The sequence below is a fragment of the Vicia villosa genome, linkage group LG3 (assembly GCF_029867415.1).
Source record: "Vicia villosa cultivar HV-30 ecotype Madison, WI linkage group LG3, Vvil1.0, whole genome shotgun sequence".
In the NCBI taxonomy this organism is placed as follows: domain Eukaryota; kingdom Viridiplantae; phylum Streptophyta; class Magnoliopsida; order Fabales; family Fabaceae; genus Vicia; species Vicia villosa.
In genome coordinates this window covers 10,440,834-10,460,452 of record NC_081182.1, presented here as the reverse complement: position 1 = coordinate 10,460,452, position 19,619 = coordinate 10,440,834, and the positions used below count along the sequence as shown (strand labels likewise).

General features: G+C 36.9%; 1 protein-coding gene across 1 annotated transcript; it reads right to left on the bottom strand.

Moving 5' to 3' along the window:
- Positions 1-13,730: 13,730 nt before the first annotated feature.
- Positions 13,731-16,127, bottom strand: LOC131660272 (thaumatin-like protein 1b). Its single transcript, XM_058929483.1, has 2 exons — positions 15,174-16,127; positions 13,731-14,819 (listed from the first exon to the last, which is right to left on the bottom strand). The coding sequence occupies exons 1-2, from the start codon at positions 15,938-15,940 to the stop codon at positions 14,612-14,614; spliced, it is 975 nt and encodes a 324-aa protein (XP_058785466.1). The 5' UTR covers positions 15,941-16,127; the 3' UTR covers positions 13,731-14,611.
- Positions 16,128-19,619: the final 3,492 nt, after the last annotated feature.

Sequence of the window (19,619 nt, the reverse complement as noted above, 5' to 3'; positions counted from 1 at the left end):
TATAATACCTTTTTTTGTTAGTCCTAGAGGGTTCTTTAACCGGACAAATGTTTCTTATCTCAGCTTCCTTCAAGTCGGTATTTACATAGTCTTTTACAATTTTCTCTTGTGATGTATTCAAGGGAGTATATGAAGAGAGCATGGCTCAAGGGAATTTTTCCCCATAGTCCCGACGGTGATTGTTCTCTCTCTCTCTCTCTCTCTCTCTCTCTCTCTCTCTCCCTCTCTCTCCCCAATCCCTGACCATTTCTTGAGTGTCATGCTCCCCAACTTTTCTCTACCTCCTCAGTCATGAGTTTTTACTCTTAATTGATGTAGGTTTGGGCCCTAGCCAAAAGAGTGTTCAAGCTATATGCCCCTTCTAGCCTTAGATTCTAGCCGAACATGCAATATGATCTCAATCTTTTCTAAAATATCCAAAACTTTAATCTGTCGTCCATCCCCCTACTTCCAATACTACTTTGGTAAACCTATCATTGTACTCCCGTAAGGTTTCTTTCTTCTTTTGTTGAATTTGACTAAGTATTATTATCCTAGCGGGTTACTGCTTTCGAATCGTGAATTGGGAAGCAAGAGATTCGCATAAATCCCTATACAAATTTATGCTTTCATTTGGGAGGGTCTTGAACCACGTTATTGCAATATCTTTGGGGGTTAACATGAATAGTTTACATTTCAAGCCCCTTTAACATCGTAGTAGTTAAGTTTGGTGTAAATGTGCTTGATATGCTCATTTGGATCTCCTAAGCCATCATAGTTACCCAATTTAGAAGGTTTCTCGAGAGATTTCAGAATTTTACTATCGAGTATGCGAATCGAGAACAAACTCTTCTTCTTTTGGAGAGTTTACGCTTCAGCATTGTACCTTCCCCCCTTTGCGAGTGGTGTGATGGTGAGTGGAAATGACAGTGGATCTTTGGTAGAGTGTGACTGCCTCCTCTTCCTCGAAATTAGTATGTTGAAGCATGGTTTTCACAACCTTGGACACGACCCGGGGATTTAGGAGCCGTTTCGCATTGGGATTGCCAACGTGGATTGGTTTTTGGTTCATCTTCTTGATAATAGTGATAGGAAGTTTTGCACACAAAGTGATCCCTTGGAGGAGCATATTGCAAATTATCTTCGATTCTAAGTACTCTTTCTGCTAGGAAGTGTGAATTCTGTTGTTACATTAGGTTGTACAAGTTGTTGAGTAGACTGTTTGCTCATTGCATACATAGATTGACTTGAAGTTTATGGAGGCTCTAAAGGATTTCTTGCCCAAGAGCTAACAATTGTAATAGAGGTTGTTTTGAGGTCTAGTCTTGGAGTGATTGTTAGGAATATTGGAACATCGAAAGGACATGGAAAGTGCCTTTTTCTATCATTAGAGGGACTGGATCTTGTAGTGTAGAAGTGTGTTGAGAAGTAATTAGAACAAGATCGCCCCTAAATCGTGGAAGGGGAAAAGCCTCCCTATAAAGATCAGGAATGCTAACAATTGTAGCGGTCGCGACCATAGTGTTGTGTTGAATGGTTGATCGAGTAACTCTCCAGGTTGCCAGCGTTTCAAGAGTTTGATCAGTGATTCAAACAAGAAAAGGGGAATTTATAGGTCGCTGTTACGGTGAAGATACCGTGGTTTCTTGTGGAATTTTGTGAGAATCAAATGTTGTTTCCCATTCATGACTCCACTGTTTTGTTCACGAACTAGAAATAGTGGGTGACAATGTGAGACTAGATTCAGACGCCGTGGAGCGTGCTTCTGATACGATGAAGCAGGGTGAACACTCCAACGCTTTAGTCAGTAAATGAATGAGAAGTATTATGTGAATGGGAATGAGTAGAATATCTGATTAATCTGCCGTTTTGTACGGATCACCATTCGATTAGATTTGACATATGGAGTTAGTAGGATGTCAGAATTACATGCTCCAAATTTGAGTGAAGGTGTACATTCTTCTTTATGCTTTCTTTAGTAGCACTTTTCTCTTGGGCCTTAACATATAGGTCTTGTGAACAATCCATAATATTTTCTAAATTTGTTATACTCTTTACTAGGGATGTTCATGGTATGGTTTCCTGAGAAAACCAAACCGAACTGAATCAATTCATACTAAAAATTTATTTAAATTGAATCGAACTGTTTCAATTTACTCAAAACCAAACTGAACCATAACCATTGATTTGGTATACTGTTTCAAAATTCCGAATCGTACCAAATCGTTAGATGTTAACTTTTCTCAAACCGAACTATTTATTAAAGAACGTACCATTAAACTATTTTTAACTTTTTTAAATAAAAAATTAAAATTTATTTTTGATATTTTTCATTTTTGATTCGATTAGGTTCGAGAACTATTTTTATAATATGGTTTATGAACAAAACCACCATATTTTTTATAATATAGTATCTAGAATATACTTCAGTTCGGTTCAATTCAGTTCGGTTTATAGTTTTTTAATAGCCCTATTCTTTATATAAAAATAATAAAAATTTATAAAATAATTAATAATAAATTTAAGAGTATTTTTTATTAAAAATATTTCGATCAAATCCTCTTCAATCTGTGTAAAGGAGACCTTAAATCCAAGTGTTTTAAAATGGTGGCGGTAGATTAAAACGGATTGTTTATATTGTTAGAAATATGCAGTTTGTTGAGATAAACAAGTGCTAAGCAGTGAATTCAAGAATATTTGAATGACATAAAGAGAAATTTCTTTTTAATTAAGAGTAGTTCCATTTTAGTCTCTCACAAAAACTAAAGAGGTCAGATTAGTCCTTGAGAAAAAAAAAGTTCTTATTAAATTCCTTACAAAATTTAACCGAGTCATGTTAGTCTCTCAACTAACATTTTTTTAAAATTGGTTTTTTTGTTACCTTTGAACCGTGACTAGACTGCTAATAAAGTCTCATTTTAGTCTCTCACAAAAAAGGAAGAGTCCAAATTAGTCCCTAAGAAAAAAGTCTATATTTAATCGGCTTAAATAGTCTTTTGGTCCCGGTAAGTTGGCGTGATTTTGATTTTCGTCCCTGTATCTTTTTTTTTTGGAAATGATCCTTGAATGTTAAAATTCTTTTGGTTTTAGTCCCTAAAATTAAAATCCGCAGGAAAATTTGCAGGTTTCTTGCGGATTTTCCTTCCAATTTTCCTGCGAATTTTGATTTTAGGGATCATTTCCATGAAAAATAAGATACAGGGACGAAAAGCAAAAACACGTCAACTTACAGGGACCAAAAGACTATTTAAGCCTATTTAATCCCTTACAAAACTTAATCAAGCCATGTTAGTCTCTCTTTTAGTATTTTTTTTTCAAATCGTTTTTTTTAAATTGTGATTGGACTCCTATTTTACGACTATTGAATTGAAATTATTTATGAAGGGATTGTAGATAAATCATCGCGATACCACGACGTTCTTTTCTTTGTTTGGTTTATTATCAGGCTGGGTGACTATGGTTTTTGATGTTATGTATTCTTGTGTATTAGGTGTCGTTATTGTTTTAGTTGTTAATGATCTTTTAGGAAGGTTTAGTTTTGTTACTAAGGTGATTTAGGATAATTTTTTGTTTTTCTAAACGATACTTGTGGCGAAAATAATACACATGGTATGTTGGAAGAAAATTGATTTATACCATATCACTTAGGTTTTGATGATAACAAAATATTTAATGAAGGTACACTAACATATGTTCAAGTGTGCAGGATCATTAGTCAAAAAATTTATCGGACTCTAACTCTAATAGGAACATATGAAGAGAAGCTTGAGACTCAGATTAAGAAAGATCAGAATATGATGACTCAAATTCTGAATGATAAGATTTTAATGTCTCACATCTAGGAAACCCAGCTTCTGGTGGAAACTTAGACTCTAAAGACCATGTGTAAAGGAACTCAACCTCTGACCCGTACTCAATTTCTGAAAGCAGGTATATCTTGTCAAGTACTGTCATAGTTTAAAAATACGAAAAAAATCGTTTGAAAAAAATATTAAAAGAGAGACTAACATGGCTCAGTTAAATTTGGTAAGAGATTAAATAGAGACTTTTTTTCTCAGGGACTAATTTAGACTCTCCCTTTTTTGTGAGGGATAAAATAGGTCTTCACTGGTGGTCCAGTCACGGTTCAAAAGTAAAAAACATCGGTTTGAAAAAAATATTAGTAGAGGGATTAATATGGCTCGGTTAAATTTTATAAGATATTTAATAGAGATTTTTTTTTCTCAAGGAATAATCTGACCTTGTGAGAGATTAAAATGAGACTTCACTGTTTAATTAATTTGAGATTCTAAGTTCGAATTTATCATAGAACATGCAGCCGCCGTATTAAATCTGTTTAAAAAGTGGAGTAGTAGGCCATGTTGATGACGCAAGCTGGCAAAAGCAAAGTGTAGTTGCAGGAGGTGGGTGCAACGCATACATGAAAGGGAAATTCCTCCAAAGTCCAAACAGTTGGATTACTACGATAGGATACGTTTTATAAATGGGAATATATTTATTTTCTATAAATAGGTTGATTATCAGTAACCATCAATCATATATTAACCATAGTTAAGCATGACAAAAGTTAGGACTCACTCTAACATAAATCCATTAATTAATAAAAAGTGTTTAAATTCTCTAATGCGACAATAAACATGAATTTTTAGAGTTTCTAAAACGGTTCATATCATCATATGTCTACAATGATGCAGTCATTGCACATTACAAATACCTTAAAAAGGATAATATAATTTATATCACGCCTGCTATGTGTCCTTGTTGCGATTGCAAGATATTTGTACTTATAATTTATTTAAAAGACCACATTTTATCATTTATCTCGGGCCTATGTATATTTTTGGTTGGCCCTGTTTAACGAATTCATCAGACACGTGAAGGAAGTCATGTGATAATCCATTTTATGAAACTCGGAAAGTAAAGATGTTGTCCATGCTCTTAAGCAACAACCAACAAGCTCTGTTATATTTGGATGGTGTAAATGGGAGATGTTTGACATTATTTCTATAAAATCGACACTTTAAGGTGAATAATTGAATTTTACTTTGGTTACATGTGGAAGTATACTTCTGGATTTTGACCGGAAGTATATTCCCATACTAATTTTTGACAAAATGAGGGTGAAGCTCACTTAGAAATAGATTTGGTGTATTTGGGGTGCTTACGGAAGTATACTTTCGAATTATTAGAAAGATGATTTCGGGTTTCAATAGGGAGACTCTTTGCCACTAATGGTGGAAAGAGCAATCCCCTTTATTAATAACATAGTAACATGTGGTCCAATAACATTGACTGTACAAATAAGAGTCTAGTCAATATCTTAGGGTGGCTCTTCGCCACTAAGGGTGGTAAGAGCAACCCCCTTTATTAATAGCAAAGTAACATGTGGTCTAATAACATCGACTCTACAAACAAACGTCTAGCTAATATCTTGAAAAAATACTGTATAAGAAGTGGGTGAGCTATTGTCGGCTTTAAATGAGATTGGAAAAACCCGTGATAAAGAAACAAAGGCGAGTTCCATTGGTTTCAAGGTCAACACGACCCAAAGTTAAGAGGCCAACTCAACTTAGTTGACTCAACATTGACGCGAATAAAATAATTCATTAAGAGATTTTAAAAACTTAGATAACATATTTAAATGGAAGATTAATGGTAATAATTAACAGACTCAAGGGAGACATCAACATTGATGACCATTAATAAACAATAATCACATAAATCACTGAGACCTATATATACCTATGACACAATAACAAAGAAACCAAATAGTTCATATTCCTACTAAATGAGACTTTACTGGTTCTCGTTGTTAAAGCTACAATGGTGGTGCACACTGTGGGATCCAGTAAAATTGATCGGGGCCACACACCTAAAAGATTCAATGTCAATTCCAATTCCATTTCATGATGGTGAAGGATGCCACCAATAGTACCAGCAACAACCAAACAACCATAGCAGAGATGTTAGCTGCTATGAAGGAGTTGCATCTTCAAAATGAAACATTGCAGAACAGTGTCTGTGATCTACCACACTAACATCCACAACCAATCATTTACGAGCAAGAAGAATCCATAAAACCTCAACTGCTTTTCATCGAAATCTAGGATGCCCCAATCTCATACAACTTCAAATTTCCTTCTCTAGTAACATTCACTGGAAAAAGTGATCCCCATTAGCACATCAGCATTATCAACAATTATATGGTGATTATTGGTTCGACATATGTATTAAAGTGTAAGCTCCTAGTCAAATGTTAAAAGAGGAAATACTACAATGGTGTATGAGTCTCCTTTTATTTTCAATATCAGGTTATCAGAACCTTGCAAGGAAGATGATCCACCGGCTTTCTGCCAGTAAGCACCAGAAGGTTTATACAACAAGCTTATTCAAATTACGTCAAGGCAATTATGAGTCTGTGCGAGAGTATCTGGAAAGGTTTAACAAGGAAACTATAAAGGTCATTAAAGTAGGGTACTTCAATAAATCCATAGTCTAGAAGCCGACAACTTTAATGAAGGAAATTGTGGCGAAGGCAAAATTTTCTGTAAAGGGAAAAGAGAGAAATCCTGAAAAAAGAGCACGAGATGCAAAGGATCGAGGCAGGGGAAACTCGAGAGTTCCCGCCATCGATGGAATCAAGTCATAATACAAATTCAAGAAAAGGCGCATTCAAACCAATTCGAAGACTTTTAGAAAATTATACACCATCAAACTCGCTAAGAGAGCTGGTCATACAAGAGGTATATCAAACTAGGGTCATTCCTGAGCCCTCTACTTTAAGGGGGTGTGATAGGAAGTGAACCTGGAAAGTGGTGCAAATACCACAAGATCAGGGAACATCATGATGAAGTTCACCACTTGAAAAGAGAAATAGAGTGGTTCATCCAAGAGGGTCACTTGCAAAGATATGCATACAAAAACTCTCGGAGCTCAGAGAGAAGACCACTACAACGTGAGATATATTTCTAAATAACTCCCCAACCAAGAAAAGGTGGGTGCTAGAAAGAAATAAGTGGTGTCACGCAGGCATGCCACACCTTGAACATGGTCGTTAGAAATTTTATAGGAGGTGGAGAGTCAAGCTCTTCTCGGAAAAGTATTCCCTCCAAGTAATGCATATTACTAGTGAGCCCAAGGCTAAGAGCAACTTTCCCTCTTAAAATCCGCTTCTCTTATAAGGATATTGAGGGAATATTACTACATGAAGATGATCCCATGGTTACTAACTTACAAATGTTCATCTGGAAAGTTAATGGGATTCTTGTGGATCCTAACAATTTAGTTGATGTCCTATATTGGGATGATTTTGAAAAGCTGCAACTCGATCCAGAGCTTCTTCAGTCTTTTAAGTTGACCATGTTTGGAAAGGGCGTGAACACCATGACAATTAAAGTATGTATCTGGTAATAAACATCCCTTCCTCGTACACCATTATCATTAGAGGACCGACCTTAAATGCCTTGGAAGATGTGGTGTACACTCTTTATTTGACCATGAAGTACCCTCTTGAGGATGGGCTGATATGCATGGTAAAAGGGGATCTTGATGTGATCATGAGATGCTATAAATACATATTGAAAATTAAAAGAAAAGGAAAAGTAAAGATGATGCCTTCGTCCAATTCACACAATGTAAATTTTATGGACCAAGACCCAACAACGAAGTACTTGGAGGACATGTTGGTATCATCAGAAGATTTGAAGATGTTGTAGATAGGTCCCCAAGAGCTCCTAGACCACCCGTTTGGGAACAAATCTGACAAAAGACGAGGAAGATAACATCATGCATATGCTTTGGGAGAATATAAATTTATTCGAATAGGCACCCTTAGAAATTCCCAGAATAGAATCAAATATAGTGTGTCATCGTCTCACTATAAAACCCGGATTCAAGTCGATCGTCCAGAGGAAGCATAAAGAGGGAGAAGAAAAATAGATAGCCATCACTAAAAGGTGAATAATTTAAATGAAGCCCGATTCATACAGAAAATCAAGTATCCCACTTGGTTGGAGAATATGGTGATGGTGAAGAAGTAGTCTGGCATGTGTGTCGACTTCAATGACCTTAACCAAGCATGCTCTAAAGACTCATACCCGCTGCCAAATAATGAAAGGCTAATTGATGGGTCTTAAAGTTACAACGAGCTCAACTTTATGGACGTACACTCAAGATATAAAAAGATAAAGATGAACCTGTATGACACATCCAAAACAAAATTAATGACCAACCATGACAAATATTATTATGTAGTAATGCATTTTGGCCTTATAAATGTTAAAACTATCTATGAAAGATTGATCGATAGCGTGTTTGCTTATCAAATCGGCCATAATATAGAAGTTTACATCGATGATACGGTGGTCAAAACCCCGAATGAAGGAAATTATTACAAAGATCTAATAAAAATCCCAACAATTCTGTAGATATAATATGCGTCTAAAGTTGGCAAAATATTTTTTGGAGTACAAGCTAGAAATTTTTTGGGATTTATGTTAACTAGAAGAGAAATAGAGGGAAACCCTAATAAATGTAAAGCGATCATCGACATGAGGAGTCCGACCTCAGTTAAAGAAGTTTAACAATTAACCGGAAGTATTTCCACTCTCTCCAAATTTCTCTCATGCTTTGGAAAAAATCCATTCACTTATTCGCTACCTTAAAGAAGAAAACAAACTTCCATTAGACGAAGGAGTGCAAAAAAGTTTTCATGAAGATTGAAATACTCTTGGTGACTCCTCATGTGCTAACTTGATGGAAGAAGGGATTATACCAATATTTATTTATTACTAGTAATGTGACAGGCTTGGTGCTAGTCTATGAAGAAGTGGCGAGCAAAACAATTTAGCAGCTAAAGAGAGGAATACATTTTTAGCAAAGTGAGAAGAAACTGAAATAGTGAAGTTGAAATCATGATGTGCAGGCCTATATAAAGAGTAAAATCATTGAAATACAAAGTGGCTAACAATAGTTGGTAGAATTAAAAGCTATATCCATAGGAAGACAAACAATTAAAAGGAATGTTTAAAATCCCTACGACTAGTAGAATAAGAAACACATTAGATTTTAAATCTCTATTCTTGAGATTTAGTGGATGTCGACCTATAATCGAAACTCGACTGTTAGGAAGAGATCAACCATGGAGAATTGTGTGATCTGTCACTCAAAGCATGTCGCCCTTACACGCCTCGTGTTTGAGGGACTATGTAATGTCATGGTCTTCCACTCAAGGTACTTCGTCCTTATACACATCGTGCTTGGGGGACTAAGTGATGTCATGATTTTCCACTCTAAACACTTATCCATTACACGCCTCGTGCTTTGGAGATTGTGTACAGTGTATCTATTTCTCACATGGTAGCATGTAGGCCCAGTAAGATATACCTAACGGATTGGAGTCTTGTCAATACCTTGGAGAATACTTTGTAAGAATTGTGCAAACTCCTCTCGACTTTAAACGATGCTGGAAGATCCTGCCACAAAGAAACAAAGGCAAGCTCCATTGGCTTCAAGGTCAGTACAACCCTAAGTTGGGAGGCTAACTCATCCCAAATGACCAAACGCTTATATGAAAATATACTAAGAGGTTTTAAGCACTTAAACAACTTATGTTGAAAGGACACATTAATAATAGTTAATAATAATGGTCAAAATCAGACAGGAGGACAACACTATTGATGGATATTAATCAATCATAAGCAAATCATTGAGACTTATATATACATATTACAAATCAACCAATACATATTCCTAATAATTGGAACTTTAATTTCAAATGCATCGCTAATATACTTACAGTTAGGGGTGGCAAAACGAGTTGGGCCCTGTTTAACCTGCCGTTTTTGGCGGGCTGAGCGGAGATTTTCAGCTCGGTACCTTAAGTTCGCCCGCCCTGCCTAACCCGCTTAAAATAGCGGGTTGATGCGGGCCGGGTTTTGCCTGCGGGCTTTTTGTTAACACATTTTATTTTTATTTAGAATTAAAACAACTTTAACTAAAAAACACTATTCTTTTAGGATTATGTTGATTGAGTTGTATTCTAAATTATTATACAGACAAATTGAATTATATTTGTAACATTCTTTCAATAACTTTCTAATACATGTATTGATTGGAAAAACTTAAAATAAAAGAACAATTGTATGACATTGAGAATTATTAAGTTGTCAATACATTAGTTCATATGTTTTCTTTAGAAATAGATGTTGATTTTAAGAAAAGGAAGGATTTGATTAGTGTATACGTATGACAAATTTAGGATTTAACTATTAAGGAATCGCTCAAAATAAGAGTCTATATGATGTTTTATGCATTGTGATGTTTTATGCGGTATAATTGTTATCATTGTTTTATGCGGTATATTTTATGCATTATGATGTTTTATGCGGCATAATTGTTATCATTGTTCGTCTTGTGTAAATTCTTAATTGGGTTCTTTTAGTATTTAGTTTTTAAATAAGATTAGGATGATATGTTTTATTTATTTATTCTGATACTTTTTTTAATTGTGCTTGAGTTTATTTCTTTATTTTTTTTTGTCATAATTGGTGTTCATTTATTTATTTTTTGAACTCTGGGGACTTAGGACATGTTGAAGTTCTATTATGCGATTATGCGTTATTAAAAAAATCTTTTGTCGACCTCTTTGGTAATAATTAATTTTTTTTGTAAATTATGTAGTAAATCAAATTGTAAAATAAAAAAATATATAAAAAAATTGACGGATCGCCTCGCTAATCCACCAATTCATTAGTAAACAGGGCGAACTTGACTTTTGAGTTCGGACGCATAAGTTTGTTAGAACAAGATTTGATTTTGATCTTTATCTCTAAGTTTTGATGATAACAACACATATATTTTATATGTAAACAATTTTGTTTTTAATGTTTTCTTGAGTGAGCAGATCAGAAGCTCTATGTGATTCAGGACTGTTGTCTAAAGAATCATCAGATATGCTATCATCAGAAAGACTATTCGCTTCTACTTCTGAAGAAACATCTATGGAATGATGAATGTTAATAAGAATGGAATCTCCTGTGTACTTCTCAATAAGCTGCTGCTTCTAAAGTCTCAAGTGTCTCCAGAAGAAATAGGTCTACAAGAAGTTGTTGTTTCAGATCAGAAAACAAAGTCTACATGAGATACAAGTTGTTGCTTAAAGATCAAATGTCAAGATATGTTCGTCAGATGAGATGTTTCTCGTTACTCTGATGACATAGTTAAGATCAGTTGATAAAGGTCAAGATCAAATATGTAAATGACAAAATCAGAAATACGGATTAGTTGTCATGATTCTATGTTCAGATATCATGACTTGTTCCTCAGATACGCTGTTGCACTATTATCTGAAGACATTGTTCTATTCTGAAAGACTCTGACATTATTACTCGTAATGTTCGTGAATTCTTTCTCACTCCTCAAATCAGTTATTTTTCTACAAATATAGATTTGATCTAGGAAGTCGTGCGTCATACTTCAAAAAGGTTGTTGCTATTATTTCTGAATGACAAAGTTATGTTCCTATTGGCTCTGATATTTTCATGTTATCCTAACAAAGTAGTTTCTAAACTACTCATCAGAAGAACAAAGAAAAGAAAGTGATCTCTTCCAAGCTTACTACTTCATATCAGAAGTACATCATTTGAAGATAAGATCAAGAAACTTTCTTTAGAAGATTCAGTACAACAGTATGCTTGAACTACTCCAATATTACCAAGACATTCGTACTATTCAATAGTTGTCTTCCACGCCACCATGTCAAAGATGCAAGCTACAAGCTAAGGAAGTAACATGTTGTAGTATGCAACATTTACACTTGATTCTATCCGTTAGAAAGTAACCGTTAGCTTTTAGAAAAGACTCTTCTGTCCTCACAATGTCTATCTCTCTGAAGGCTATAAAAGAAGATCAAGACTTCAGAAGAAATGTTTGATGATTGCACTACAATATCCAGAGTTGTTGATTGCCACTGCAATAGCCAAAGCTGCTGATTGCCACTGCAAAAGCCAAAACTTGTTGGCCGCAACAGCAAAAGCCAAAGATATTTCTGGTTCCAAATGCCAAAGCCAATGATGTTGTTCATCTCAAATGCTAAAGTTGCAAATGCCAAAGCCAAATATATTGTTCGTCGCAAAAGCTAAAGTTGCAATGCTTTTACTCAATGCGAAGAAGCCAAAGCTCAATCAAAGTAAAGTAACAGTTGTTGCGACATTATGAAAGCTGAAGTTGAAGAGGCAAAGAAATAAGAGAAAAAAGATTACTACAAGATGCTACGCAACATTTATCATATACATCTTTGTAGAATCATGTAAAAGCAAGGAGTTGTTGCTCATATCTTGCTCAACACCTTTGTGTTGTATTTGTACTTAAATTTGTGTAATCTGCTTTATAAAAGCAATCTTTTAAGCACAAACATTAATCAATTTCTATTGATTGTTCCTTGAGTGACTATTCTTAGTCTGAATACTCAAGAAGACTTTGACATTTTGTCATAGTGGGAAATCTTCTTTAGGAGACCGGTTGAGTCAGAATTCTTAAAGGAGTTGTTGATCATTATATCTCTTAGGGAACCAGTTGGGTCATAATTCTTAAGGGATCACTAACATAATTGATCAATGTTTTAGTTGTTAGTCACTGACAGTTGGCCCGTGCAATTGTAATCATTTCTATGAATAGTGGATTAAGTCATTTTCTAAGGCGAAATCACCTTGGCGGGTGGACATGACTAACTTTTTCTAAGAGAAACATGAATAACTAAAGGTGTCATCTTTCTGTTTATTGTTTATCTCATACGAATAATCTTTCTAAAGAGAAAAATTTTGAAAACTCAATTCAAACTCCTTTCCCATTTCTTGTGTTTTTCTCTACCTTCAAAGTTGGTCTGTCCCACCCTACTTTTAAACGGACATAAACAAGACGGGTCTAAACGGGACCGACCGTCCGCTTTACCACCTACTTACAGTGCATTTATTATGTGAATGATCCAAAACAAAAGCAATAATTGAATCGGATTATCTTTCAAATTTCAGGTAATATAATCAAATTAATTAATCAACACTTGGTTGCTAAACGTTTGCGAGATTACACCACTTGCAGTTGCACTTGCAGCATCTCTAAATGGGGTCCATAGTGATGGGTTTTTTTCTAATTTTAAAAGCTTTTCTTTTTCTAAGTAGTGTCCACAATAGGGGTGGCAAAACGGGCCGCCCGCCCCGCCCGCCGCCCGCCCGGCCTTATGCCTGCCAAAAAACGAGCGGGGCGGACATGCCCGCCAAGTAAAATGGGCATAAAAGTCATGCCCGCCCCGCCAAGATGGCGGGTTGGCGGGCGGCGGGCTTACCCGCCTATTTTTATTTATATATTTTTAATAGATTAATAGGTTTTTTTTACCTTTTAATTAGACTTTTCACTTATTTTTTAAAACAATTTTTTTTAAAAGCAACTTTTTAACAAATTTACTTAAAAAAATATTACATATATTTATAAATAAATGTATAAAATAAATCATCAAGAATTAAAATTACTAGAATTAACTAAAAAAAGAGTGAGTTTTGGAGGAGAGGCGGGTTTTGGCGGGCGGCGGGCTTTGGCGGGGCGGGTATGGCGGGTGGCGGGTTTTTACGGGGCGGGCTTTGGCGAGCGGCGGGCCTAAAATCCCAACCCAACCCGCCATTTTTTGGCGGGTGGCGGGCCGGCCCCGCGAGCCACGGCCCGTTTTGCCACCCCTAGTCCACAATAGTCTATAAAGCACCTCTCACTATATCTTCCAATTTTATAAAATGTTCCTTATTCTTTCGCTGTTATCACATTAAAGTAATTTACATATATTTTATTTTAAAGGTGTAACTTTTTAGCAGGGTATCTCATCTATTTTATATTGATAAATTTATTTATTATTTAACAAATTTAAATTTATTTCATAATTATTAATGCTAGACTTGTGTCTAATTCACTCATACAAATTTGATTTTTGAGGTGATGTCACTTCATATAAATTAATTTTTAAGTTCTATCTCTAACTGACATAAAACTTTCGGGGTGAGAGAGTGGAGTAATTTATTAGACCAAAATATACCATGACCTATTTGAATATAAAGTGACAATGTGACATAGAGTAGGAGCCACATAACAGTGTTGTGCAAAAAAAAAAATTGATGGCTTAGAATTGAATCATTCTTTAATAATGAATTAATCATGCCGCTTTGAAGAGGAAATACTAAAATACGAGTCCATTTGCTCGTATCTTATGTACTATTATTCTATGACCAATAAATGAATAGCATAGCCCACAATACAAATAATTCAATTCTACGTATACCTATTTATCTCAACGACGTGGAAATAAATAATGGCCACCCACTATCATAGTTTTTCATCCATGAGTAGAATGTATTTACCCCTTTGTTTTAAGGACTTTCCTATCTTAAAATTGGAATGTCAAAGGAATCTAAGGACAAGAACAAATGACTAACATGCATGTCACCATGGCAAGATATGTGGGCCCAATGAATTAAACAATGGATACAAAGGTTCCGACAATTCTTTAGGCATAGGAAATGTGGCTCATGCATGAACCTAATTTCATTGAAAACGTGGCTCATGAACCTAATTTTAAGGTTAAAGGAGACACCGATTAAAAATGAAAAAGTTGACATAAGAACCACATAGCCATTGCAAAAGTGAGAAGGGTTTCGGATTCCCATATATGAATACAAGTGGAGCTTGATATCTCACTCTGATCATAGACACCAGCACCAACATATACCATTGAACCATTGTTAAGCTGTGGTGATGAGTCGCTGCCATCTGATTTCGGATTTTGCCCCTGCCACGATTTCTGACTGAAAAACAATTATAAAATGTATCAATAAAAATTGGATATCTTCTACACATAGATACAAAATGGTCTCAATCGTGTGATCGCGTAAAAAATTTCGCAATTTTGATCGGTACATGTGTCGTTACACTAATTGCAATCGTTGCAGGATAAATTAACCACGATATAGAAAACTTGTAGTGTGCGGACTGTTTTTCAAAACCCTAATTGTCAATATCACTCATTTAAGTACCACATCCAACGGTCATATTTCATTCAATAGTTAGTTACTACTTACTACAGTTAAAGTGAAAATAAAAGTCAATTTCTGGAGAATTGTGATTAAGCTTAATTAATAATCGCGTTTCACGAATCTAACCTGGGGTACTTGGTATCAGTGGAAGGGCAAAACGTGATTATGTATTCAGAAGCAGAATCACATGTAAACGTGCTAGTCTTATCATCATACGCGTAACTATACGCGCGTGGGCAAGCTTTCTTAAACAACTCAGAATAACTCGAAGGTTTGCAAGTGTTAGGCGAACCATACGCGCCGCTGCAACAATACTGCGCCGATCCAAACGCCTCACACGCACTTCTACACGCTAAATTCTCATTCCCGTCCACGCTCGTAACCTTAAGCTCTGAAGGACACGCGCCGAGTAAATCAACTATGCATCCAGTACTCGTACAGTTATCACCGGAGCCACCTTGTGGAACAACCAACATCGGCACGTTGTAACCGTCGACTAAACTGACATCGAAGAAATCTAGTCCACCGGATCCGTCGAGAGTGAACTCCGCTAACGTAGCAGGCGGTGTTGCGCCGTTGCCGGAGCATTCAAGTTTGCCGGAGTTGCAGTCGCCGGTGAGGCAGGTAAATTTTCCGGTGGTGTCTTGGGAGCAGTGTGTTCGTCCCCAGAAACGGCCTCCCCAGGAGGCCGGTGGAGTGATTGATTTGGAATCGCCGGATTGGAGAACAAAACCGGTGGTTGAAATCGGCGCGATTCCGGCGTTGGAAAGAAGTCCAGGCCAGACTGTGTAGTTGCATTTGTTAACGAATATGAAGGTTGTTGATATTACTAGTGATGATGAAAGATAAAGTGTGAGGAAAAATAAAAATTGTTTTGTACTTAATTGATCCATGTAGTGAAGTACTGATAGGAATTTATTAGGGAAAAAAGTTTACGGAAATGGTATTTGGAACTTTTGGTTATATAGGCAAAAAAATAGATGTTGCTAAATTACACCGAAAATGAACATGATTTTCAGGGCTCGTTCTGAATGGAGTTTGGTAATTTTACCGGGCTTTTCGGTTCGGGCAACCCATGTGGGAGCTACCTTGATGGAATAAAAAGAGATGGATCGTTTAAATAATAAAAAATAGAAATTCTTCTTCTAATCAATTTAGTGAATTTCTCAATTTAGTTCTCAAATCATATTTTAAATATTTAAATTAAAAGCTTTCGTATTCTTTTCTCTTCTTCATTCAAAAAACATTATCTCTTATAAATTTAGAAGAATAAAATAATAGCATAAAATGATTTTTTCTTTAGCCACCTCCCTATGGGGGTGACCCCCAGCGAAAAACCAAAACTACCCCTGTTTCGGAAATGAACTTCCGAAGCGCTTTTTTTTTTGATTTTTTTTTTGTCTTCGGAAATGAACCTCCGAAGATGTCAAAACCGTTAATATTTCGGAAGTTCATTTCCGAAAATATTTCTGCATATACAAATTTCCCTCCTTCACTATTTCATCATTTTTCTCCAACACTTTTCCAAACCCTCCACAAAACCCAATCAATCTCCATCCATTTTTCGTCCTAAAATCAAGTTTCAAACCGTTGATCACGTTAAAGGGAGCATAAAAAGCTACAATTTCAGGTAAACATCACTTATTTCATTCCCTATTTCACTACATTGATTCAACAAAATTCTGCTGAACACTGATATAATTCGGAAGTTCATTTCCGACATATGTTACCTAACATATTTCGGAAATGAACTTCCGAAAATAGGCCTGGTAGTAAAAAAAACAGTTTTGGCCAACTTTTGATAATTTATTCATTTGTTAGGTATGGTGCATCCGGACAACATTGTGCAAGACGATGGAGTATTAGTTCCGGAAATTTTCAACGTTAATAACGATCCGGTTATTGACGTTACTCCTATGATCAATGCGGTCGATGTTCGACAACATTTTACAATTGATCGGAGCTTCGGCGATCGCGAACAATTGCTTGATTGGGTTCGGAAGGAAGCTAACAAAAATGGATTTGCAATTGTTATTTTAAGGTCGGACAACGGAAATAGTAGGCGGAAAGCTTTCGTTGTTTTGAATTGCGAACGGGGTGGTAGTTATGTACAATCAAACCGGGTGCTAAAACACGAGGACACGGGGTCGAGAAAGTGCGGGTGTCCCTTTAAGTTGCGTGCCACTCGGAGGGTTGATGATTTGTGGCGGTTAACCGTGATTTGTGGAATGCATAATCATGCCTTGGATGTCAAGTTACACGGGCATCCAATGGCGTGTCGTTTGTCCCGCGAAGAGAGGAATGTGATATCGGACCTAACGATAGTCAAAGTGGCGCCTCGCAACATACTTGCCGATTTGAAGCGTAAGAAACCGGATAGCGTTTCAAATATCAAGCAAGTTTACAATGAACGGCACAATCTCAAGGTTTTAAATATGGGCCCTCGGTCGGAAATGCAACAACTTTTGAAACTTCTAGGCGTTAACAATTATGTTTCAAGCTTCCGAACCTCCGAGGACAAAGTTACCGTGCGTGATATTTTTTGGACTCATCCCGAAAGTATCAAATTATTCAACACATTTCCAACCGTTCTTGTGATGGATTCGACGTACAAGACCAACAAGTATAGGCTTCCGCTTCTAGAGATAGTCGGTGTTACCTCGACGGACAAGACTTATTCGGTGGGGTTTGCTTTTTTGGAGTGTGAAAAAGAAGACAACTTTACGTGGGCCTTGGGAATTTGCAAGTCTTTGTTAGTTGATCAAGCGGTTATGCCAAACATCATTGTCACCGACTGGGACAATGCTTTGATGAATGCGGTCGATACCGTCTTTCCGACATCTACCGCTTTACTTTGCCGGTATCACATAACTTGCAACGTGAGAAGCAAGTTGAAACCCGCGGTTGGGACAAAAGATAGGCCGGATGAAAACGGTAAAATTGTTAAAGCCAGTGTTGTGGTTGATAGGATAATGGCGGCATGGAGGGAAATTTTGGATGCCTACTCCGAAGATGTGTATACCGAGAAAATGGTACACTTTAGGTCATTGTGTGGTTCCCTTAAGACTTTTTGTCATTATGTCGAATCCACCATTCTTGACAAAGTTAGAGAAAAAGTCGTGTGCGCTTGGACAAATCGAGTTAGACATCTTGGTTGCACCACGACTAACCGAGTTGAATCCGCACATGCGGTCTTCAAGAGGTGGTTGGGTGATAGCAAGGGAGATTTGTGTCGGGGATGGGACACCGTGAACCAAATGCTTGAAAATCAACACAATGAAATTCAAACATCGTTCGGTCGGAGCAAGACGGTTATGGAACACCGGTTTAAAGGGCAAATTCTATTCTCCCAATTGATTTACAACATATCTCGAACGGGTTTGAATTTTTTGTTTCATGAAGCTAAGCGGTCGGAGACGACGGGGTCGGATAGTTCATTATGTGGTTGCACGATTAGAAAGACATACGGCCTACCATGTGCTTGTATACTTGCAAAAAAAAAGAATTTGAATTCACCCATACGCATGGATGAGGTAGCCGACCATTGGAAGAAACTTCGTTTTGATGATTTTGACCCGCCGAAAGAAAATGACTCCAAAATCACCATCTCCGACGAGTTGGAAGTGATAATGGAGAAGTTTGCTAAAGCGGACGACACAACAAAAATGCACATAAAAGAACAATTGCGAAAGATCGCATTTCCGGAGACCACCGATTTGAAACCGCCATCTCAACCGGTTAAGACTAAAGGTGCACCGAAAAAGTCCAAAATTACACAAGATGACACATCAACAAAACGATCTCCTTCATACTTTGAACATGTTGATGCATCGTTACCGGAAATTCATGAGACACCTAAGTCCAAGAGTAGTGGTAACAAAGGTGCCCGTATTTCGAAGCCACCTCGCACACCGCCGATAAAAAAATACCCATCGTCTACATTGATGAGATGCCGCTTTTTATGCACAAATATATCGATAGCATCGTTGATGTTGGAGGAGACGGCAATTGTGGATATCGGGCCGTTACGGGTTTGTTCGGTAAAGGGGAAAATAATCACACTTTAGTCCGACGGGAACTTCTTGCGGAGTTGACTTCGTATCGGAACATCTACGGCCGACTATATGAAAATCAAGAAAAGTTTGCAAAAATTTATGATGCACTTGTTCCACCACTTACCGGTATCGCTCCGGTCTCGAAGTGGATGTCATTCCCCGATATGGGTCATCTCATAGCAAGTGCATATGATATTGTATGCGTCGATTTGACGAGGTTTGGACTAAGTGAGACTTTCTTTCCACTTCATAGTCGACCGCCATTGGACTCGTCGGGCCGAATCATATGCATCGGGTATCTACGATCGCGGCACTTCGTCCAAGTGTTTTTGAAACCGGGGTGTCCTATACCGGCTACTTGTTGTCAATGGACCGCACATCGTTCAAATAAGGTGGAAACTTGGCCGGATCCTTTTGTTTCAAGAATGGCGGAGTTTGAAGAAATGATGAGCCAAGAGCGCGAGCAAAATAGAGAGCGGTCGAAGAATGAGCCTATTTTGGACTTAGGATCCACCGA